At 40.3% G+C, this 25,091-nt stretch overlaps 1 protein-coding gene across 9 annotated transcripts in view; it reads left to right on the top strand.

Moving 5' to 3' along the window:
* Rcbtb2 (RCC1 and BTB domain containing protein 2) overlaps positions 1-25,091 on the top strand; it is a 45,891-nt gene that overhangs the window by 12,734 nt on the left and 8,066 nt on the right. For 8 of the 9 annotated variants that reach the window (XM_023717220.1, XM_023717217.1, XM_023717216.1 and 5 more), the window contains 10 exons: positions 5,368-5,523; positions 5,751-5,901; positions 9,101-9,267; positions 9,785-9,943; positions 10,080-10,187; positions 11,497-11,639; positions 18,822-19,012; positions 19,693-19,819; positions 22,280-22,419; positions 23,655-23,785. In XM_023717220.1, coding sequence (XP_023572988.1) covers positions 5,398-5,523; positions 5,751-5,901; positions 9,101-9,267; positions 9,785-9,943; positions 10,080-10,187; positions 11,497-11,639; positions 18,822-19,012; positions 19,693-19,819; positions 22,280-22,419; positions 23,655-23,785 — 1,443 coding nt within the window. In that variant the 5' untranslated portion in view covers positions 5,368-5,397. Of the gene's footprint in view, positions 1-5,367; positions 5,524-5,750; positions 5,902-9,100; positions 9,268-9,784; positions 9,944-10,079; positions 10,188-11,496; positions 11,640-18,821; positions 19,013-19,692; positions 19,820-22,279; positions 22,420-23,654; positions 23,786-25,091 lie in introns of those variants that run through there. The other variant, XM_023717222.1, reaches the window with a different exon arrangement.

The following is a 25,091-nucleotide window of genomic DNA, read 5'->3' as shown; positions in this document are numbered from 1 at the left end:
CAGTCAGCCTTCGGACAGATTTTACAAAGCAAGATATTCACATTTCAGGTGTTCTTAGGCTTCATTGTAATTATTTATTTTCATTAGATTGTGACCTGCTGAAAGGAGTGATTACATCTCAGTTTTATAACTTTAGTTTAGTGAAACTTATTAGGCCCAAATTTCCTTGACTAGTAGTGAATTTTAATAATGTCCAGACTACAGATTATGGTGAACACTCCCATAGAGTAGCACTCCAGTAGTCTGAAGAGTCATGACCTGGGTACTGTTGTCAGGAAAAAAGTGTAGAACTGATGCATTTTAGACAAATGTTTAAAAGCTGATTAGAAATTTACAGCTTGATTCTTGACATCTCTAAAACTACTGATTTTATAATTAGGCAAGCTGAGATCTGGAAATCTGCTTGAAAATAAAACAATGGCCTAGCACTTATGAGGCTGAAGCAGGAGAATTGCAGTTTAAAGCCAGCCTGGACTGGATAGTGAGACCTTGTCTAAAAAAAAATTTTTAAAAACCTTGAAATACCAAAAATGAGGTAGAAAGCAGTCATTGCATCTTGCTAGCTGCTTATCTGAGGAATACAAAAATGTAACAGGAATTTCTCCCTTTTCTTTCTTTCTGTTTTTTGTTTTTGTTTGTTTGTTTGTATTTTAGGGAAAGGTCTACAGCGTGTTCAGGTCTCACTACTAGATTGTACTCCTAGTGATTCACCAGTTTACAGCTTCCCAAGAGCTGGGATCACAGGCACATGACATGTGCCATGTTAGTGCGCCCCAGGGGTGGGGCCGGCATGGCAGGCCCAGAGATCTAACCCCTGGCCCCTGCACCTGCTTGCAGGCTCTTTAATCTGCTGAGCTATTTGGCTGACCCTTCCCTTTTTCTTTAGGGACTCTACGGAAACAATAGCCAAAGCCCTGCAGATGCAGATGCAGACACTGGGGCTGTCAGGAGTACATTTTATGTGACCTTTTTACTCACAATCTGGACTTTTATTTATTTAACTCTAGTGATCTTGTAGTTAGTGTTTGTGTGCTTCAGTTTTCTCATATGTAAAAGGAGAATAGCAGTATCTATTTCCTAACTGTGGTAGAGATTAGAAATAATATTTAAGAACTCTGTTAACTAAAACATCTATACATCCACATGAGATACTTGATGCCACTTTCCAAAGTTCTGGAAATTTACAGAAGGAAAACACACACACACAAAAGAAAGCAGACCTCCTAGAAGATAAGATTGCTTCACCATATAAAGAGTTAGGTAGGGGGCCGGGGAGATGGCTCAGTAGAATAAGCTGTGCCTGGCAAGGGTAAGGGCCTGAGTTCAATCCCCAGTTCCGCCAAAAAAAAAAAAAAGATGTACGTAATTTAAAGTAGAAGCTTACTCTAAAATCCAATACAATCTGTCTTTAGCTTCTAGAGCCTTGGACAAATTTCTCTTCTTCTGGTAAACAAAATGTCTGGTAGAGAAATAAATCTTTTTTAAAAAATTCTTGAATTCTTAGATTAACAATATCACTATGTAAAGTCTTTTTGTTTTTAAAATATACATACAATAAAATAAGGACCTAATTTTATATTTTCCTATGCTTGTAATTTTGTGTATATGTAGGATTTTTGTTTTTAAATTGTAGATTTCTTTTTTTTTTTTTTTTTACGGAACTGGGGATTGAACTCAGGCCCTCTCCCTGGCCCCTTAAATTGTAGATTTCAAAAGAAAAAAAAACATTTTAGATTAAATGAATATTATCTTACAGATAATGCTCACTGATACTCTTGTAAAATGCACTTATATTAAAATAATTGCACAAACAATAATTACTGCTTCAAAATTGAACAGAAAAAAACACTTTTTGCTGTCTGACAGAGAGTGATAGAAGGCTTTGTTCCTGGCTAGGCTGTGACTCCCTCTGAGGGGCATGTGGAATGGAGAAGCACAGTGTGGTTTAGGTCCTGCCGCAAGCTCTCGGGGTGGTGCTGTTGGCAGGACCAGCTGCTTTGCCTCTGTGTTAGTTTCTTAGGACTGCTGTAACAAATGACTGCAAACCATGGCTTACAACAACCGTTTATTCTCTGACCGTTCTGGAGACCGAAAGCCTGAAATGAAAGGCTTACCAGGGCTGTGCTCCTTCTGAATGGAGCACAGTCTTCTAGCTGCTTCTGGTGGCTCCTGGCAACCCTTGTCAGGTCCTGTCTGAAAGAGGCTTTAATCTCTTCTCTGCCTCCATTGTCATGTGGCCTTCTTCCCTGTATGTTTCTGTGTGGCCCTCTCTTAAGGACATTAGTCACTGGAGTTAGGACCCTCTTCTAATCTTGTGGATTATCTTAGCTCATTATATCTGCAAAAACCTAATTTGCAATCAGGGTGCCTTCTGAGGTTCTGGGTTGATATGAATTTTGGGATTTTGTGTGTGTATGGAGGTCACTGTTCTGTGTACTGCAGCCCTTCTCTGGCTCTTCTTGAGATTTCCCATCTATACAATGATCTTAAGAATTATTTTAGCCACACATACCATTAACTAGTTCTATGAACATGTTTCCAAAAAGACTGAATCGAAGGTGTACAGTTGGTCCTCTGTAACCACGGGTTCCACATGCACAAATTTAACTGAGTACAGATTAAAAACACTGAGGGATGGGAACTCCAGAAAATTCTCAAAAGAAAAGCTTGACTTTCCCACATACCATGGATTCCATGTAGATGCAGTGCTGTGTAGGGTCACCCTGCCACAGTCTCCTGCCATTGTACAAATCCTTCGTCTCTCCCAAGCAGGCCCTGTGTGCCTCAAGCCTCATTCATGTGCTGTGTAGTTAGGCCTCTGATGGTTGTTTTATTTTTTATTTTTTGTCATTATTCCCTGAGGATACAGTGTATCAACTATTTACATGGCATTTGCATTGTGCTTGATACTGTAAGGAATCTGGAGGTGAGTAAGTCTATGGGACAATGTCTATAGATGATATGCAAATGATTTAGCACTTTATATCAGTGGCTTTAGCATTTGTGGATTTTGCTATCTAAATATGTCCTGGAACCAGACTATAACTTCAACACAAAGATTGTGGCCCTGTTTTCTTCTGGTATACATTCATTGTCCTTGGAAAGCTTTGATGCTTCCTGGTCATCCACTACTCCATGCAGAACTTATTCTGGTCATCCACTACTCCATGCAGGTTAGGGATTGTTGGCTGTGGATCAGAAAGGAACTGAAAAGTTTGAGAACTTGGTGGTAGTAGAGTAGTGTTTGATAATATGACCTAAGTGAAGTAAAAATTTGAAGCATTTGAGCTAAGAGCAGGTAGTTGAATACCTGGGCTGTTGGTGTGACAGAGATGGAATGGGAAGGAGCACTGTGACTCTGGAAGTACAGCCACCCATTCAACTGATCCTTCCTAGACATTTCACTCTATTCAAGGGAGCAGTGATGTGCATGAGACTGACTTTGTCCTTGTGAACTGTACTTGAGGAGACTGAGGACAGAGCACCTTGCACGTCATTGGTGTGGTCTTTGAAAGAGCAGCATTGCAGACTTATGCTCATAGACAGTTTCAGCTGACTCCTAAGGTGGGAAGAACAGGTATTCTTCTATATTTGTAGAAAATAAGTAGCTAGTCCATGTGACTGTACAGCAGAACTCATTTTTAGTAGGGTTAATTTAATAGCTGAAGAGAAACAGAAGCCTTAGAAAGTCTTTGCTCATTAAAATAAACATGATTTTGGTGATAATCATGAGAAGTGACTAAATATGTCATCTGATAGGCATAGTGACTGTTCATGCATCTTACTGCAACCCTAAAATTTTTTGAACGTTGACAAGTTTACTAATAAAAATGTCTTCAGTGTGGCAGATAAACACACATTTATTTATTTATTTAATATATTTGGTACAGGGTCTCACTATGCTGCTCAAACTCATAGTGATCCTCCTGTTTTCAGCCTCCCCGGCGCTGGGATTACAGGTGTGCACCACCACACCTAGTCTCGGTGGCCAGCTCAGCATACCCCTGGGTGGGAACGCCACAGCATGTGGTGCTGGGGATAGAATCCAGGTCCCTGCCCTTGCCTAAGCAGGTGCTTAGCCTGCTGAGCTATCCTGCTAGCCCCACAAACTCTTTTGAAACAATTTTACAATGTGCATTTTTTATGTTCTTTTGGAAATACAGATATTCATGATCTTAATATTTGCTGTTATGAGTTTAATTGTGATCCTCCAAAATCTGTGTTTGAAGTCCTAAAACCCAGCACCTATGAATGGCAGGTATTTAGAAATAAGGTCATTGCAGGTATAATTAGTTTAGTTAAATGAAGTTGTTAGGGTGGGCCCTATGCAGTATGACTGGTGCCTTTATACAAGGAGGAATTTGGACACAGATATACATACAGGATATAGACAGTATGAACAAACCAAGGAGTGAAGTCTGAAATAGGTTTTCGCTTCATAATCCTGAGGAGCCCAAGTAGCTGATACCTTCATTTCAAAATTTTGGTCCCCAAGACTGTTAGACAGTTCATTTTTATTGCTTCGTTACACTGCTCTAGCAAACCAGTTTGTATAGTTTCTTCCTAACAATTCCAAAGCTGAATAGGAGACAGAGAAACCCTACCAGGCTGGGGAGGTAGCTCAGTGGTCTAAGCACCTACGTAACAAGATCAAGATCCCGGGTTTCATCCCCAGTACCACATGCCATACTTGCCCAGAACCCCAGGTGTGCCACCGTGCCAGGCACTGACACTAAGTATGGTGGCACACGCCTATAATCCCAGCACTGGGGAGGCTGAGCTAGGAGGATCACTATTATCTGAGCTGCATAGTGAGACCCTGTACTAAATAAGTAAATAAATGTTTAAAATGAAAGAAAGTAACCGTATCACTCTTCAAACTGCAGGTCCAGTATAGCTTACACAGAACTGAAATAATGGACCATTTCCCTGGTGTCACCTTCAGCGTTGTTCTTTTATAAGCCTTTATTAAGACTTAGGCAGTAGAGGAAATCCCAGGGCTCCTTCTGTCTCCCTCTGTCTTTTCTTGCTTTTATAACCAGCCTAGTTTCCACAGTTATATTTAGGACAAGCCAGTATGGAAAGTATTTACTAAATATTGAAACTCACCAGAGTTCACACTAGGGTGATTTGTGTGTCCCTGAAGATTAATAGGTGAGACCTGATTCCATCCAGGCCTCTGGTGTCCTGTTGTCATGATAGCAGCATTGAAACAGGTGGCATACAGGAAATTCCTTCCATGGTGAGAGACCTCTAAGAGGAAGGTACCACGTATTCCTCCATAACCAGGTTGGCCCTTCTCTGTAGAAGGAGCAAAGAAAGTGTATTTTTTAATTAAGAGTCGCAATATATTGTTTTCTTTCTCAGTCAGTGCGGGCTACTCTGTCATCTTTGAAGATGTTAGATGTGGGGAAGTGGCCAATTTTTTCCCTTTGTTCTGAGGAAGAGCTGCAGCTAATCCATCAGGCTTGTGTCTTTGGCAGTGCTGGCAATGAAGTTTTGTATACTACAGTTAATGATGAGGTAATTTTTCAAATGAAGTAAAATTTAGCCACCCATAGTTTTAGTAATAGATTTATTAAATGGAAGACTTTGGGGGAGGACTAAGGAATAAAGATAATTTTTTAAAGCATGGGAAGTTGATTTGTATTTATAAAGAATCTGTCTTAGGAAAACTATGCCTGTATAAATGTGATTTATAGGCTTGTCCTAAATAGAGCTGCTTGAATCAGTAGTGGTTTTTCTCACAGATTTTTGTGCTTGGGACAAACTGCAGTGGCTGTCTCGGGTTAGGTGATGTCCAGAGCACCCTTGAACCTCGGAGACTGGATTCTTTAAATGACAAAAAGATAGCTTGCCTCAGCTATGGGAGTGGTCCACACCTCGTGCTTGCAACAACAGGTAATAGGAACTCAACGAACAATTTTGCTTCTTTATTAGTTGAGAAACAAGACTAGGCCTGCCCTGAAACTGAGAATATTCTTTCTCATTGTGGAATACTTGCCGACTCTACCTTGTGGACTTAATGATACACTGGACAACATGAAATGAATATATCTAAGTATCAGAATAATACAGCAAATGGAATCTGACAGTTATGGGCATTTTAGATATATGAACAACAATGCAATAGACCCAATAAACCCCTTCAGTTTTTATTTAGTAAGTATAATTACTGTGTAAGAACAGTCCCCTCACTCTGGACCATGGAAAACTTCTTTTTGAACTTTTAAGGTTTCTTTTTTTTTTTTTTTTTTTTGGCAGAACCAGGGATTGAACTCAGCCCTTGCGCTTGTCAGGGAAGCACTTATTCCACTGACCCATCTCCCCAGCCTCTAAACTTTAAGGTTTCTGCAGCCTTAACTTTAATTCCAACATTCCCCTCAAACTTTCAGCATTCTGTGCTTCTTACACTGGAGACTGATGGCTATAGATGGCTTTAGTAGTATTAAACATTCTCATGACTAATTCATGAAGTCAGACTAATAACATTTTAGAATTACATAGAGTTTTCTTTGAGGCTGGTATTCATTTTGTTAGTATTTCAACTGAAAATAAATTTGTACATATTCCTTTGTATATTAATTTGGCATTTAAAATTACATTCTAGGGACTTTTGGTTTCTAGGAATAATAGGTTAGATTATTCAGACCATTACTTCATTGAAAACAGCAATTCTAGACTTTAAAAATTTAAAAACTTTTCATACATACTGTCAAAGCAGAAAGAAATTAGCCAGCCAAATCTAGGAGAAAGTATCAAGGTTAGAGGAGAATGAAGCCATCTTGCTTTCAGAGATTCTTTCTAGGCACTGGAACTGAACTGTGATTTGGGTTGGCCTGGGAGATAGCGTAGGTCTGTAACAGAAGTCTTCACACTCAGGCCGGAACCACAGAGGCTGCTTCCTCAGGAAAGTAATGACCACATCCCAGGGACTGAACAGAGTTCCTTCCTCTGAGCAAAGTAGGGAGGGAGAAAGATAGAAGTGAAGGAAAACCTTTTCCTGCGAGTTTCACCATGTGATATTTCTAGTTTCATTCACATCAGATTAATTGAGAAATCTCAAACCTTGAGTTTATTGGAGGTACTGTAGTAGAAGAGCTTTAAGGAGAGAATAAAAATTAGTACAGATTCTTTCTAGAGGAATACATCTTCAGAGACCTGGCGAGCTCACCACAGGCAATGCCTCACTGGCAATCCACAGCAAATCATCCAAGATAACCAGGCATACAGCAAACAAAATACCATGAGTGGGCAAAGACAAAATTACAACAGAGTTAAAGATTGTATGTAATTGGCTTTTTAAGCAATAATTCATTCCATAAAATAGGGTGAGTCTTCCAGTGATCTCTAAGGATTAAATGAGGTCCTTCATGTAGCCTGTTCAAGGATTCAAACCCCCACCCCCAGCAGGTCAGATAAACATCTTATTTTTGTCTGGTTTGGTTTGGTCTCTTGGATTAGTGCTGCAGCTCAGTCCAAACCAGTAGCCTCCAGATTTTACTTACTGAATGAGAGCAAGCATAAATAAGAGACATATTAGAACTTTTTTGTTGTGTAAACATTTGTTCAGATGGTGTAAAAAGACTTGAAAAGTAACATGAGTTGCATTTATTTATTTGTTTATTTATTTATATTTAGTATAGGGTCTATAGGGTCTCACTACATAGATTGGACTTGTAGTGATTCTCCTGTTTTCAGCCTCCCAAGTGCTGGGATTACAGCACCACCACGCCCATTCTCCATCTCTGTCTCAGTGCACCCCTTGGGTGGGGCCAGCATGGCAGTCCTGGGGATCAAATGCCAGCTGCTGCACTCTGCCGAAGCAGGTGCTAGTCCACTGAGCTATCTGGCCGGCCCCACTAGTTGCTTTTATAAAATATTTTTCTAATATTAGTAAGAAGCAGGCCCATTAATAGACAAAACAGAAAAGAACATGCCAACATTATTGTCTGTTTTCATTAATAAATAGGTAATTATTTTAACATGTGCATGTCAGCATTGAGCTTTGGAAAACAGCTGCACTGTGGTAAAGGTCCAACTATTTGTCTTCTGTCTCATGGATACTAGAATTGTCAGGTACCATTTACAAGGCAGCTGTGTTTATTGTATGAAAATAAAAATAAAGTGAGCTCAAAGATAGCTACAGAGATCATAGAAATTTTGATAAAGACTGAAATGGACAACATAATGATCAAAATGAATATTCAGTGGACAAGTTTTATAGTTTCAATATCACAAAGATCAATGAACTGCAGGACTGGTCAAGAGATTATCAGAGACAATGTAGAGGAAAAGAAAAAATGAATATATACTGTATGATTCCATTTGTTTAGTGTTCAAAACTAGGAAACTTTCTTTGTGTGAGATACGCATATGAGAGACTTTGGAGGGTGATGTACTTTGAGGTTTTTTTTTTTTTTTTAATTTTTTTTATTTTTGGTGGAACTGGAGATTGAACTCTGGCCCTTGTGCTTGCCAGGCAAGTGCTTATTCTACTGAGCCATCTCCCCAGCCCCTACTTTTTAACCTAAGTAGTAGTATGTGAGTGTGTGCTTTATACTTCTTTGTAAAATTGTACATCTATATTTTATGAACTTTTTGATTTGTATTAAGTTGTTCAATAAATAATAAAAATTTTTAAAAGTAGTTATTATTTTGTAGAAAAGGGAATAGATCCATAAAAGAGTCTTATAATCTCTTAACTTATGATTTGATACATTCCTTGTTACTTTTAGCAACCTTTTTTCTGCTGTTTATTTTGTTGTTTTGTTTTGGCTGACCTCCAACTCATGGCAAACCTCCTTCCTCAGCTTCCCAAGTGCTGGGACTACCTGGCCTTCTCTGCTGTTTATTAAAAATATATCTCCCAGCCATTATGACTGCATGCATTCAAATTTCATCTTGTTGTTCTAAGATAGAGTTCAGTTTATACTTATCAAATAGCTTCTTTCATGGAATGAATTTGGTGTAATAAAGAAGTTGATTTAGTCCTTTGCAGCTAGATTTTTAGTTTTCATTTGTGCAAATATAGTAATATATATCTTCATATAATGGAGTAGATAATTTAAAAGCTGGTCACCTTTCTTTTTATTTTCAGAAGGAGAAGTCTTTAGTTGGGGTCACAATGCATATGGCCAGCTGGGCAATGGGACAATTAATCATGGTTTAGTGCCCAGCCATATCTCTACTAATTTGTCAAACAAGCAAGTCATAGAAGTTGCCTGTGGATCTTACCATTCTTTGGTGCTAACAGCTGATGGAGAGGTGAGAATAACACAAAGCTCATTGCATAAATAACATTTTATGGTTTCCGTAGCAACCTGGGAACTTGACCATTTGATTAAAATAATCTTCAAATTCAACATTATTCTTGGTGTTCCTTATGTTTACATTATGAGGTTTGCCTGTATAAGGACTTGCATCATTGCAAAATGTAAAAGAATGTTTTTGTCCTTCTGTATTGCTATACCAAAAGGATTATTTACAAAAAGGAAAATCCTGAAATGCTGGAGAATTTGGCTGAAACAAAGTTGATAGGTTGATGCTTTGTATGGTATTTGGTGGTAATTATTATTGTTTGTGTAGATAACACCAAGAACATATTTTTTATAAAATAATATGTTGTGTGTAAGAATGATTTTTATAAAAAATCTTCTCTGCCAGTGTTACAGGAACTTGAGGTTCTGAAACACTTTGAGAGGAGCGATGGAGGCTGTAAGTACATGGCAGTGTCCAGTCGAGACACTGTAATAGACTTCCCCGCTTAATCTTTTCTGTGCAGGTGTTTGCCTGGGGCTATAATAACTCTGGGCAGGTAGGGTCTGGATCCACAGCTAACCAGGCGATCCCTCGAAGAGTCACTGGCTGCTTACAGAATAAAGTGGTTGTGAACATAGCGTGTGGGCAGATGTGCTCAATGGCAGTGGTAGACACTGGGGAGGTAAGACAGCTGCTTCATATTTTGTTTAAAAAATCTTTTTGCTGTGTCAGTGCTATACCAGCATGATGTATTTTTCTCCTAACAGAATTGGTTGCCATTTGTCTTTCATGGCCATTCTTTTGCTCATCTTTTCCAGGTCTATGTCTGGGGTTACAATGGGAACGGGCAGTTGGGACTTGGCAGCAGTGGCAACCAGCCAACACCCTGTAGAGTGGCAGCTTTGCAAGGCATTCGTGTGCAGCGGGTAAATCCACTGCTGGTTTATGTGTGCGTGTTTTCAGATCTTCAGTTGCAAAGATACAAGTGTGTTAAAAACAGTTTTCCTAGCAGCATGAAAAGTTCAGCTGTTTGGCTGTCTTCACTGAAGTAAAGACTAAACTTTTTTCCCTGCATTAAGTTGTAGCTCTTCAGAAAAGTTCTGTTTCTAAGACACTGGCCCACACAGCTGCTGGAATGCAAGTTGTTACAGCTGTTGCCAGAGAGGCTTTGGCAGTGGATGTTAAGAGCTTTAAAATCTTCGTGCTCTATGACCTATATAATTCTACTCCTAGGGAACCATTCTAAGGAATCAAAGAGAAAGTCTTTCATAAAATTAGTTAAGAAAATATAACCAGAAAAACTAAAACAAAAATAATAAAACCAACCAAAAAGGATCTATAATAAAAGACAGTAAGTATATAATTTAGTGAAACAATAAGTGAATGACTAGATAAGTTCTGTCAAGTATGTATGATGAAAATGATGTTTATAAAGAATTTTTAATGATATAGAAAAGTGCTCTGTTTAATGTTAAGTGAAAAGAAACAAGATACAGAACTGCTTATATGGTATCATTTAAAGAAACTTAGGACCAGCAAGATAGCTCAGCAGACTAAGTGCCTGCTGAGGCAAGTTCAGGGACCAGGGTTCAATCCCCACACCACATGCTGCACTGGCCCCATCCCCAGGCATGCTGAACTGGCCACGGAGACCAGGTGTGGTGGTGCACATCTGCAATCCCAGCACTGGGGAGGCTGAAAACAGGAGGATCACTGTGAGTCTGAGCTGCATAGTAAGACCCTGTACCAAATACATTAAAAAAAAAAAAAAAATGAGGTAGCCCTGTGGAAGTTTGGAAGCTCCTCAAAAAAATTAAAAAAAAAAATTATGTGCATGTCTCTGTGTCTGTACATAAATAGAAGACTGGAAACTCTGATCTTGAGAATATCCTTAGTTATATTTTTTTTTCTTTTTCACATTGCACATGCCTTACTTTAATAATCAGAAGCAAGAATAAAAGTATCTGTGTTGCATATTCAGCTCACACCCCTTGGTTTCAAGTGAGGGTGAAGAATGGTACCAGGGAGCTTCCTCGAGCTGCACAGGGCAGCCGGTGGGGACTCAGGGTCTCTGCAGTCCTGGCCACCAAGGCCTGTGCCAGTGCCACAGTGGTATTCACATTGGCCTTTTGGGAAAAGCTGAATCTTCTTTCTTTTCATTTTTGATGCTTAGTCCACTTTGTAGATATTTCCTTCTGTATGTAGCCCTGAGAGGATTTGTTTTTGTCCTTCCAGGTTGCCTGTGGCTACGCACACACGTTAGTATTAACAGATGAAGGTCAAGTGTATGCTTGGGGTGCAAATTCTTATGGCCAGTTGGGCACTGGCAATAAAAGTAACCAGTCTTATCCAACTCCTGTCGTTGTGGAAAAAGACAGGTAATGTGCATTTCCAAAATAACCTCAGTAGTCTCTAGTGATTAAAGAGGACTTAGACATGCTATAGAACTACAGAGAATTTACTGCTATCAATCGGATATCTTCAACCAGAGTATTACCTGTTTTCTAAAAGTTGGCTTGTGGCTTGTTGGGAAGATTGACTATTAAAAACACTATTTTTTACTTGTGTATACCTTTAATAGCTACTCCGTGTAGACTACAATGATTGAAAATCTTACAGCCATTCTACATTGTTCTTGCTTACAAATAATCTTTTTTTCTCCTGTTTTAGAGGAAGTTGATAATATTTGAGGTCTACCTTCTGTGGCTTGGAAAAATGATAGTATCTAGAATGAGGTGAACAACCAGTTCCTCTGCTACTTAAGAAATTTGCCGTCAGAAAAGACAGGATTATTTTGTTACTTTAATCCCTGAGCTATTGTTATGAGAAAGGGTTAGTAAATTGACTTAGTTGTGTGTACTAATGTACAAGGTTTTGCATGGCCAGAATTAGTTTCTAAATTATCTTAATATTTTTGAAACTTTCTTAATTTTTCAGGCATGCTGTATTATTGATGTCTTTTCACTCATGTCTTGACATGGTAGAATGTTACAAAAACATTTCATTATTGTTTCTTTTAAGTCAGGCTTGCAGTCATAGAAATTAATCCTGCTGTGTTTGTTTTAATTCACATAGTATAATTGATTTTAAAATAAATATATTGGCATATAATTACTTAACACTTATTGTAGTTCTTTATATTTTCTGTTAGAATGCTTAACAGCAAAAGAACCAAATTATCATTTTCATCCTCCTCACTTTTCATTTATATATTGTGAATTCAATAAATTTTGTTCAATGTAGACTGAATAAGTTTTAAAATACTATTTTTTCTTATTAAAAAATCTTACACTTTGACTCCTAAGAACTACGGTGAAGGGGAGTTAATGGAGGCAACAACTGGTGCAGGTCGGCACCTGCAGCCCTATCATTTGTTGATCTTGTCCAACTATTCTTAGCTATTTAGTAAGGGGAAAAGGACCGTTTGGAGGCTTTGAGTAGCTGCAAAGTGCCCCTCAGGCCTGGCAGTCCACAGAATGGAACCACTTAGTATTTAACCTGCACAACACAGTGTTAAAGGATAAATAAAGGTAACATGCAAATAAAAACCACATATTTGTATGGCTCTTCACTTCCTATAGTGCATCCACATTTACCAAAACTACTCGGTCTGCTGTCACTTCCTACCATCGACTAGCTCATGGCTCCCTGCAGTCCAGTGATGACACAGGCATTTCTGACTTTGGTTCCCATGGGAACAAATTGAGAGGCACCCAGGTGGAAGCAGAAGAAAGCAGAGAAATGGAACAGCAGTGCCTGGAGTGCCGAGTTGTTTAATTAGACCATGGGATTATTTGTGGCCCATCTTATTAAAATGCAGTTGTTTGGATTTATAAGTGTAAAAAAGTAGAGCTGGCTGTGCCCCTGCTGTTGTCCACATAAACATTATTCTGGCTATAAAAATTGTAGGTGAGTGTTTTCAGTGTCCTGTTCCTGACAGTGTCAGTTCTCAAGGTGTGGCTGGTGATGTCTGAGCTGGCACAAAGCTGCTCTTGGTCTCAGATTTCCTTTGTGCTAGGACTTGTTCTACATGCTCCACCTTTTCCAGTGGCCGAACTTCACAGACAGGTCGTGACTTCTCTCTTAGGAAGCTTCCTTCTGACTCCTTTGGAGCCTGTGGCAAGGAAGCGTTTCTAATTAGCAATAGGTTGAATTTGAGGTGGCACAGGGTAGGGCTTTAGGACTTCGGTGCCAACTCCCCAAAGTGAAAAGGAGAAATCTGCCTGCGTTGGAGTCTTTCCTCACACAACCCAGGGAAGCGTTTTAAAGTCTTTTTTTTTTTTTTTTTTTTTTTTTTCTGTCTTGAGACAGGATAGCAGGATAGCACTATGCAGTTCAGGGTAGCCTTGAACTCACTTTTTTTTTTTTTTTTTTTTTTTTTTTTTTTTGCGTTTTAAAGTCTTTTCAAGAGAAATTTATTTGTGGAAAAAAAAAAAAACAAAACTGGTTTTGTCAGTAATTTATGTTTATGTAAAAATAACTTTTAAAATTACCATGATTGTCTTATCTCTAACTTAGTCCTCAAATTTCATTACTGTACTTTGCTATTTGATTGACTGGCATTGTGCCTTTGTTCTTACAACTCCATTAGAGCATATTGTAATTAAATTGATGTAGAACAAGTTTTGCTTTGAGTTTTCAAAAATTCTGTGACTTTTTGAGGTAATCAGTAATACTTTGGGCTCTTATTAAACCTGGCCTGGGAATCACTGCTCTGGATGATTTGAATATTGCTACTTCTTCTCCACGCTTTTCCCTTACAAATTACTTCTTGCCCCTCCTGCTCCTGACTTTGCTTCTTTTCTTATCTCCCTGCTTGCTCACTTCTAGTACGTCATGGCCATTACGCTACGTGGTTACCACAGATCATTTCATCCAGGTGGCACAAAACCCTTTTATCAAGAACATGTAGTTATTTTTCCCATTGACGGGCTGTGACACAAAGTGGATGAAATATGCCACACATTCTGACACTAAAGGCCAGCTCAGTTTATAATCATTGCTTAGCAGCATGTAATTCTGAAAAGTCCATCTTTAAAAGTAGCTTCTTGGGATGAAATCTGATTTAAAAACCAATCACTGAGGATAAGATGAGGTTCCCTGCAGTTACTTGGGTCCCATCTCAATGCCTGAAGACTCCTTCTAAACTGGCATGCTGTGGCAGCTGCTACAGTCAGCACTACCCGCGCCCTAGCCCTGACCTCCCCTCTGGAGGCAAGCGTGCCAGGCAAAAGCTTCAGTGCGTCTGCCTATCCTTGCCCCTTTGTTCTGCCTGTCTCAGCCCTGATGAGTCACTAGCTGCTGTGGTGGGGGACAAAGGCTGCACCCCTTCATGGAAGGTAGTAGCAGACACTTCAGAAGGAAATGTAAGAATTTAAGTATTTTTATTTTTCTATGTAAAACTACTTGTTGTATTCTAGCCAGTGACACTTTTGAGAGAATAGTGCAGAAAGTGTCTTTCATTTTAAGATGTCTCCCAAATACAAAGAAATTACTCAGAAATTCTATAAATCTTTGCCTACTAGGTCTTTATAGTAGTACTTAAATAGAGCAAGAGCAGTTAACTAATGTTTACCTAAAGATCACTGGGCTCTTCTAACCTCCTCTCCCGCTAGGAATACCACACAGCCTGCATGACTGAAGTAGTTAAAATCTCTAAAGCCTTTTTCCCATTTATCTGTTTAACTCTAGGTATATATTGAGCCTGTTCCCACTGTCAAACCAGCTCTCTGCCCACTTCCCTTGTCACTGCAGGGCTGTGGTTTTCTCCTTTGCCCTTTTTGTGGTTGTGGGGAAGGAACCTAGGGCCTTGTGCATGGCAGGCAGTGCTCTACCACTGAGCTGCGCCCCCGCTCTGGGCTGGGTGTTTTTTAGACTTGGATGCCAAGGTTTCTGGCATCTCTCTCTTCTCTGCATTGGTATCCAGGCAGCCCTGATTCCTCCTAGGTGATATGATTTGGAGGCACTGTGACCTCCCTTACCTAGCCTCTTAGGCTGGTCTTTCTGTCAGACTGTTGTCAGGTTAGTCCTCTCAGAATACCGTGTTACCTCCCCCCGCAGCTCTGTTCACAAGACTGTTCCCCACTTGCTGTGGAAACTTGCATCAAGACCAAACTTTGTTGTTGAGTTTAAGAGGCCTGGCAAATCTCATGGCTCCCTTCCCTTTCTTCCAGTTAGGTACATAATAGTACACCTCCTTCCAGCCTTGCTGCTTCTGCCTGCTGGCTGCACATTGGCTCGTGCACTTCGCTGCCTTATTGAGTCTTAGTCCATCTCTGACAAGTGCAGAATCATCTGCAGGGCTCAATAAGCTCCCTTTACTGTGAAGTGCCCAGGTATCTTCCCTTGCCCTCTGGAACACTGGTGGACCTTGCCAAGATGATGTAATTTGCAAATTGCTTGCAATGCCAGAGCTCTGTGACTCCCTTCAGCTAAATTATGAGCTCCTTGGGGGAGGCTTCAGAGTTTTGCAACAGCTGTCAAAGCTTTTAGGCATAGAAAGAAGCTGTTTTGATTACTCAACTCTGCTGGACACTTTATTTCAGTTCCTCTATACCACAAGCCTGAGAGATGATAGCTATCTTGTATCCTGTACCACTCTTTTTTTCTTTAAAACATAGGATCAAACTGATTATAAGAATGAAAGTAATGTGGTTTCTACAAACTATGTTGTTTCAGAGCATGTGTGTCCCACCACGCCGGGCTGCCTGAGAGAATTGTGTTGCTGTCCTCACATTCAAGTGTGATGTGGGAGACTTGCCAGGGAAATATAGGGAGCAGTGGGTGTACTTTTCTTTGAAAAACCTAATTTCTTTCACTTCCTTCTCCCATTTTCTCTATTTGTTGAAAAGAATGGGCTTGTTAGGGAGCCAAGTCTGTAGAGGCAGACATTTCGCCATCATGTAAACAAGGTTCTTCTGCAGACCACTAGATTAAAGTTGGATCTACTTGACTGATCAAACTGTGGATAATTTACCAATCTGAATTTATCACTCAAAATATATAGTTTCTACCACAATGGAGGTGTTGTCACTTAAACTGTTTAGTAGTAGATTAAACATAAATTAGAGGAGGCCACTATTTTGGCCTAAGCTGTACTGGGCCCCAACAGACCAAGCTAAAAAATCAAAATGCTATCATTCATGTTAAATTTTACTTTTCTAAGCTGTTTATCTGACCCATGAAATCAAGACTACAGGAGTAACAGCCAAATGGTCTCAACTGCCCAGTTCCAATCAGCATAGTAAGGTAATTTCCTCCTCTTCATCCTGACACAGAAATTGTTAGCCACTATAGCCCAGAGCTGACCAGCAGTTATGTTCTCACTGTTTTGTCTCCTGCCCCTTCTTCACAAGGAAAGTAACTTTGAAATGACCAGTCCAGTTCATGCTTTTTATGTCTGCTTTCTTCTGCCCTTCTCTTCTCAGCCTTTTGGAATACTTAGTCTATTTTGTGGAATGAAATGTTATCCAGTTCTAGAACTGAAAAGAATAAAGCCAATTAGTCATTAGACTAAACTTTTAATTTTATCCTTGGATAGTAATAATACTAAGAAACTTCTGTTGTTATACTTTTATACATGTATCTGACATTCTACCTGGCACTTAGCATTTTATCGTTTAATTCTCTCAGAGTCCTGAACTGAGGTAAAATCGAAACTGACGTTCTCCGAGACTGAGTTGCATTCGCACAGTCCTATGGCCTAGTTGTATAGTGTCTTTCCCCTAGCATTCATGGGTTTTCCAAAGCTGAGAGCCATCATCTAATGAGCCAATGAATATATAGACTACCCATAAAAACAGTTACATGTCAGCCTGTGAGTTCTGTCACATACTGAGCATCTTCTGTCTTGGTTGGGAAACATCGGAGTTATGGAGGCCGTAGAAGACAGATACTTCCAACCTTCAGTTGGTGGGGTCTCGCCCACCCATCGAGTACTGTATATTGCTGAATCTTCCCCAGTTGACCAATGAAGTGACTTACAGATTGCATTAGTAAGACACTGTTGTGTGCTCAGATACTGGAAAATAAGCTAATGAGCTAGTCTGCCAAGAGCTTGTGATCTTACTGAATAGTTGAACCTTACCCCAAAAGCTGTCTAGGCCTAGCTGGGGTGTTGTGGACAGGGGACTGGGAGAGAGGCCTCTTACTTTAACAAATGGATAGGGTTTGTAAGGCTGAGAGAAAGAAGCAACATTCTCTTCATAAGCTCTATAACCAGGAGACACAAGGCCCAGGAGTACATCTGTTTGTCAAACAGGCATGTGGGCCAAAGTGACTTGAAGGAAGATGGCACTGAAGGAAAGCCAGATTCTAGAAGGCCTTGAGATCTTGTGACTGGATTTTGTCCAGTCAGAAGCCACTGAGGTTTAAAGGCCCTGGTGAGAATGGTGTCTTAGGAAGACTGCTAACCTGCCAGACTGGTATGATTTGGGGCCAACAAGAAAGTCTAGGGCAAGGATACTTGACAGGCTGCTAATGGCCAGAGAAGGGTGTGTCTGGCCCCACTATGGTGGCTCACTTCTGTGTTTCTTGTGTACTGACTATTCAGTGGCAAGTGAGGAGGTGATGGTCAAAGGCTTCTGGAAAGTGCTGAGCCTCGGTCTCTCAGGTTGCTAGGCTGTAACCTGTTATGGCAAAATAGAGATAAGTACTTCATTTGAGGTAAAATAAAGTATTCATCATCCTCTTGGAGTGTGTGTGTGTGTGTGGCTTATTCAGAAAAGTAATTCTTTCTAGATCAGAAGAGTAGTATTTTCCACTAGCAGGTATTCTGAGAACTACTCCCCTGTAAATCGTACACGTAGGCACCAGGGTCCTGGACTAAGCCCAGGAATTGCACTTGGGCTCGCATTGAATCTTTATATTGAGAGGAGTTACTGAATTTTGGCTGACAGTGCAGCTCTGTGGTAGGTTTAACTGTTTAGCATGCAGGGCCCTGGGTTCCACCTCCAGAACCATAAAGAAAAACAAATAAGTAGAAGCCACTAAATTTATGGTATGCAGTAGGAGTTGGGATAATTTTCAATATGTTCCCTTTATTCCTAAAATAAGTGAAAGTTTTTAATTTTGTTTATTTGGTGATAGAGATGGAACCCCAGGGCCTCACACATGCTAAGTAAACATATACTTCACTGCTGAGCTGTAGCCCCAGCCCAAAGATGTGAAGCCTTGATTAAAATATTTATTAACCCTGAATCAAGATGGTCCACACCTTGATTACCTATGTCAGTAATGTTTTAAGAACAAAAAAGTTAAGTCATTCCTTTTTCTTTTTGACATGTACTTGGCATGGTCACATTTGAATTTCAAACCAAGATGGTGCATGTTTTTATAGGGCTGCTGACTAAAGTGGTGTCCAAAAGGCCCTAATGAGTTACAAGTGCCATCGAAGTCACAAGTGCTCTAATGTTTGGCACCCAAAACTTTAAATGTGGTATTTAAATGTTTTGTTGCCTGTTTTGGGATGCCCCAGGTCAGTAAGAGCCTACGGGAAGAAGCAGCCACCAAATTTCTTCTGCTGCTCACTGTGTTTCTGTGCTGTTTGCTTGTGCATTTAGGATCATAGAAATTGCAGCCTGTCACTCCACCCACACGTCTGCTGCCAAGACCCAGGGTGGGCATGTGTACATGTGGGGCCAGTGCCGGGGCCAGTCAGTGAGCCTCCCTCACCTCACCCACTTCTCCTGCACTGATGATGTGTTTGCCTGCTGCGCTACGCCTGCTGTCACCTGGCGCCTCCTCTCTGTGGGTGAGCTGGTCCTAGTTCATTTGCTGCACAGACTGAAAACTAGGAAGAAAGCTTGGTATTTTGTTTTTGTATCGTGACTTCATTTTGAGCAAAATTGTGGTTTATTTCCTAATAATAGGCTCCTGTGAGAGGGAACTATGTTGAATAAATTTCTTAAAAGCATCAGGAACTAAAATCAGTACTAGATTAAAAGTACTTCTATTTGACTGAAGCTTGGGGGTTTTTTTGTTGTTGTTTTCTTCTTTTTCTGAGACAGGATCTCTCTGTATAGGCCAGGCTGGCCTTGAACTCTTGTTCTGCCTCAGCTTCCCAAGTGCTGAGATTATAAGCATGTGATACCATGGTTGGATGCTTTGACTGGTTTTTAATTTTACTGGGAAACTACATTTTAAAAAAGATTTAGCTAGTATGCTAGCTAAATTTACTTGAGCATTCTAAAATTTAATTTTAACTTAGTAAGGTAACAGGACATTTTTGCTCCCTTGGCCAAATTTATAGGCAGATGTTTGGGGTTTTTATCATGGATTCCAAAAATGTGAGTTCAAATTTAGGAGAACAAAAGTGTTGCATGGTTGGCCAGTTATTTTAGGGCCTGGCATTTTCAGAGCATCAAAGAACCAGGCACATTTGTGTTCCCTGGTCCTCAGCTGAGCCTAGCACTGGTGGTGTTTCTCTCTTAGAACCTGATGACCACCTCACTGTGGCTGAGTCACTGAAGAGGGAATTTGACAACCCAGACACTGCAGATCTGAAGTTTCTAGTTGATGGAAAATTCATTTATGCACATAAAGTCCTTCTCAAAATTAGGTAAGTAGTCATTTATTTTGAAAATTAAGATGAATCTATCTCTTCAACAATTATTTCTGTAGGGTCTGAGAAACTATGCTGGGTACATTGTACTTATGAAAAAACACAAGGTGCTTTTTGCCCTTCTGAGTGCACGGTGCAGCAGGAGAAGATGTGTGATGCGGGCAACCAGAAACAGTGCAGATCAGGCCCAGCAGGTGTGGGCTATGTGGCTAAGCAGTCTAGTCTGTTGGTGTTCTTCAGAGGCCTTAAAAATACTCGGTCCACTTTGACATTAGCGATGAGTCAGTTGCCACCACAAGGTGAGTGTGTTCTGTGCTTTGACATATATAACCTCCCCTGCCTGGTAAATAAACTCAGCCCATGGTAAGTTTTCTCTTCAGTCTGTTGTGAAATATTTAACTTTATGAAAGAGAAAATCAAGCTTTTCCAGACCAACAAGATGTTGGTGAGGCCAACATAAAGGTTTTTTACATTAAATTGTTGATGCTTAATTTATGAGTAGTGAGTTGCATCCGTTCCAAGGCTGCTTGATAAGTATTGTCATATGTAAAACCACTGCCCTAAACATTTCCTTCCATTGCCTACCAGAGGTCCCTTAGGGCCCGTCCTAGGCAGCCAGTGACTTTTTGTCCCTATAGATTGGTTAGTATTTTCTATAAGTTTATATAAATCAAATGGTACAATATGTATTCTTTTGTGCCTGGTTATTTTCCTCTTAGTATAATGATTTTGAAAATAATTACATTGTGAGACATTTAAATCGATTTCAGTAAATCTCAAGTCGCATATATTATTTCAGCCTCAAGTTCCCCTTTGGTCAGGTCAGGCTGTTCTGCATCTGCTCACCCACTGTAGCACATAAACCTTCATAAAGAAAGGGGCAGATTAGTTTGCTCAAACCAAGTACTACAGGTGGGTGGATTAAACAATAGACATTTCTTCTTTCACAGTTCTAGAGGTCACAAGTCTAAGATCAAGTGTTCACAGAATAATTTCTTCTGGAGGCTGGAAGAAGTTGTTCTGTGCCACTCTCCTGACTTTCAGTGATGTGTGACAATCTTGGGCATGTCTAGGCCTGTGGCAGCTTATCACAGCATCCCACAATGCTCCCCTGTGAACATCTGAATCCCTATCACAAGGACACCAGTCGTACTGAGCTGGGACTAGAATGACTTCATCTTCATTTGATAACCTTTTAAGAGGCCTTGTCTCCAAATAAGGCCATGTTCTTTAAAACAGGAGGTTAGGACTCCAACATATTTTTAAGAGATAAAATTCAACCCATAGTTAGGTGAAAAAACGAAATTACCCAGATTTATAAACATTGTTCAGTAAATATAGTATGAGAAAGATAGCAGGGCACCCTAATTTGTTCCCATCAGCTTAGCTGTAGAAGTAGCTTCCCAGGCTGCCCACAGCAGCAATTCGGATTTGTGGCTTTGTTGAATAAATAATTGAAAACTTTAGCCAGCAAAGAAAGCAAGGAGCCAACAAAGGTGTCGTGTTGGTCAGTGTGTTAGTTACTTTTTGCTGGGACAAAGAACCCAACACCCAAAATTAAGGGAGAAAAGGTTTATTTAGCTTACAGTTAGTGGAGGTTTCAGTCCATATTCTGCTGGCCTTAAGGCAGAGTGGCACATGGCAAAGGGCAGCCTTTTGTGTCGAGGCAAACAGCAAGAGCAAAGGGAGGTGCAGCAGTGGCAGCAGACAGCAAGCCTCTCTCCTTTCCATATTTGCATGCAGGCTATCCACTCCAGGGCAGGTGTAGCACTCACACCCATGATGTGAGCACTGGATGACTTGCACTGGATGACGAATTAATCACGAACTCTAGAAGCCGCCCCCATACTCTGGTTTCTCTTCAGATCGTATAAATCTTTCGCCTTTTACTAGAAGCCGACCCAGTGACTGCATGAGGCTTTGGGGGAACACCTAGACACAAACCATAACAGTCAAGTTTTCTATCACTATAACACAACACCTGAGATAATTAACTTATAAAAGAAAGGCTTATTTATTTGGCCCACTAGCAAGTTAACATCCACTTTAAATGGTTTATTTTGGCTCATGGTTTCTGGAGTCCTAGCCCAAGATCAATTGGTTCTATTGCTCTGGGCCTGTGGAGAAGCAGCATGTCATAGTGGTGTGTCTGACAGAGCAAAATACTTACCTTATGAAGGAGCAAAAGAGGAAGTGAAGGGGCAGATCCCATCTGCAGTGCCTTTTGAGACTCTGCCTCATGATCTCAGGCTTTCCACTAGGCCCTGCCTCCTAAAGGTGCCCCAGCTTCCCAGCGGTGTCACCCTGGAGACCAAGTGTGCAACACATGGCTGTTAGAGGGTATTTAGCATCTAAACTGTAGCAAATGAGGAGGTGTCCAACTTCAAGAAAAGGGTATGCTCCTCTGGGAGAGGGGCGTTGGCACCGAGGACCCTGCTTGCTTCTTTCTCCCTTCAGGTGTGAGCATTTTCGTTCTTCATTGGAAGACAATGAGGATGATATTGTAGAAATGAGTGAATTTTCATATCCTGTATACAGAGCCTTCCTGGAATACCTGTACACAGACAGCATCAGTCTTTCTCCTGAGGAGGCAGTAGGTAATTGCCAGAAACTTTACTGAGTAATTAGCAAAATGTCAAGTAACTGACATTGTGGTTTCTGTAGAGCCTAAAAGAAATCACTGTGTAGGTAATTAGGAGTTGTATGTGTTGAATTCAAACTGTGTGTGCATGGGTGCATGTATGTGCACGTGTGTGTGTGTGTGTGTGTGTGTGTGCGCATTGGGACAGAGGGGAAAGGCAACTCATTGCTTCTGGCACAGCAAAGATAAGATTTGTTTTATCAGTAATTATAAAATGGTTCTGGTGCAAGATGATAGTATGCAGGGGAAAAGGGTATAGTAGTAGAGATGTTAAAAGGAAATCAGATTCTGGGGATCCTTAGAAGCTGCAGCTGGTGGGATTTGGTGTTGGGTGGGACTTGTGGTGTGAGAGCTGCAACCATGAGTTGGGGAAATAAATCAGTACTGAGGGTTGAATCCTAGCACAATAAGACATCTGGAAGTCAAGAAAAAGGGCTTAGCCAGGAGAACACAGGAGACGCTAATTAGGGAAAAGAAAATACGAGTAATTCAGTTTTCCATGGAGAGTGCATCCACCACATCCAACTCAGTGGCTGTTAAGAGAAAGCTGGAGACTAGACCTTGGAGATGGCACTGTGGAAGCCAAAGCTGTTCATGACAGTGACTTCCATGAGTGCTGGGGGAGGGATTCTACTTAAGAGAGCCTGAGGACAGCCTGCGAATAAGAAAACAAGGAAGGAGCAAATATAGACTGTAGGAATTATGCTGTACAGAGGAACAGAGAGGGGTGGGGTAGTATGTTGCAGATATGCCTATGAATGTCATTTCTGTCTTTGCCTGATACTGGGGCTTGTACCTACTGAACAGCTATCACTGAGCTACCTGCCCAGCCCTTCTTTTCCTTTATAAAAATTGCCTTTATCCCACCATGTGTGTTGATGGGAATGATCTGGAAAAGAAGATCCTACTAATACAGGGGATAGCAATATTTAAAAATACTTCTTTTATTTCCTAGGCAAAAGGGTTGTTCAGCCAGTTTCACTTTGCTCCTGGTTTTCAACAGCTGCTTATTTGTGTATTATATTTGTTCATTTTGCCTACCTCTTTAGAGAGCACAGTCCCAGGTCATAAGTCAGCACACCATGTTACACACACTTCTCTGAGCATGACATTCCAAAGAATGTCAGAACCATTTAAATGAGTTTAAATCAGCATACTTGAGGTGCCCCAGTAAACACTTCTCTCCTTCAGGATTGCTTGATTTGGCTACATTTTATAGAGAAAATCGTTTGAAAAAGCTCTGCCAACAGACCATCAAGCAAGGAATCTGCGAGGAGAATGCCATTGCTCTGCTCTCGGCTGCGGTGAAGTACGACGCGCAGGTAAGAAAATGCCCTGTGGAGTAACGCACCTTCGGGAACAGTGGGCATGTACTGCGTATCTTCAGCCAACTCCAGGCAGAATCAAGCTGAATGTAGAAAACTAACAAGTTTAGGTAAAATATAAGTAACTATAAGATGTTAAGATAGATTTCAAGGGCAGAAACTCTAATGGAAAGGATTGATAGATCTGATTTCAGAAGGTAAACTTTTGTACACTAAAACATACCACAGAGAAAATGTAAAAGTCATTGGGGAAAATATTTGTAATATATTTATAATAAAGCAAGTTTTCTGGGCTGGGGAGCTAGCTTGGTAGTCTAAGCACCTGCCTGGGAAGCCCAAGGACCCGAGTTCAATCCCAAGTACTGCATTCTGTGCTGGCCCCGGACCAGGAATGGTGGTGCACACCTGTAATCCCAGTGCTGGGGAGGGTGAGACAGGAGGATAACTACAAGTCTGAACTGCATAGTGAGACCTTGTATCAAATAAATAATTAATTTTTAAAAAAGAGTTTAAAAAAATGAAGCAAGTTTTCCATAGTAAAAATGAAAAAGATGGGTAATTTGAAAAAAATGGACCAAAGAACAATGAATAAAAGAAAAACATAAATGAACACAATTATAATTTTTCACCTTTTAAACTAGAGACAGTATTTTTAAAAAAAAATCTAGGCTCAGAATAATGAGGGCTTTAAGAGGAGAGTACACATTTGAGCATTCTGGGATCAAGTTGGTATTTTTTTATGTATTTGTATCCAAATAGAAAAGATTAAAGAATCTAGGTGATTTTTATCATTGGATAGTGTGATTATGGATGATTTTTATTCTTTGCTCTCTTTTTTTGTTTAGCCATGCATTGTAATGATAATAAAGAAAATCTGCTTTAGAGCTAAAGTTAGGAAACAGGTAATAACTTCTCCAAGTCCGATATCTTTTCATCTGGCAAAAAAACAGGGAAATTTTAGTGGAAAAAGTGCTTATCTTTTTTTTTTTTTTTTTGCTTATGTAAATGCTTGTTAAGAAGATATAGAAAATATGAAAAGTATGAGGAAGAAGAAAAAGGCATGAGGAAGGAAATGACTCATCAAACAGAAAACATCATAAGTCTCATTCAGCACCTCTCCCCGGGTTGTATGTATTTCTAAACATTTGAATTTGAAAGAATTTTTTCATTCAACATTAAGGAAAAAACTCTTAATTAAAAGCATATGGGGACCCAGTCCTAGCCCAGGTCCGGTGAGTGTGTGGAGAGCTTCTTGCTACCTGCGCCGGCGGGACCAGTCCCAGCCCAGGCGCAGCGTGGGCCG

This window comes from Octodon degus, unplaced genomic scaffold (assembly GCF_000260255.1).
Source record: "Octodon degus isolate 3935 unplaced genomic scaffold, OctDeg1.0 scaffold00051, whole genome shotgun sequence".
NCBI classification, from domain to species: Eukaryota; Metazoa; Chordata; class Mammalia; order Rodentia; family Octodontidae; genus Octodon; species Octodon degus.
The sequence above is the reverse complement of the archived record's forward strand: the minus strand, read 5'-3'. Positions and strand labels throughout refer to the sequence as shown.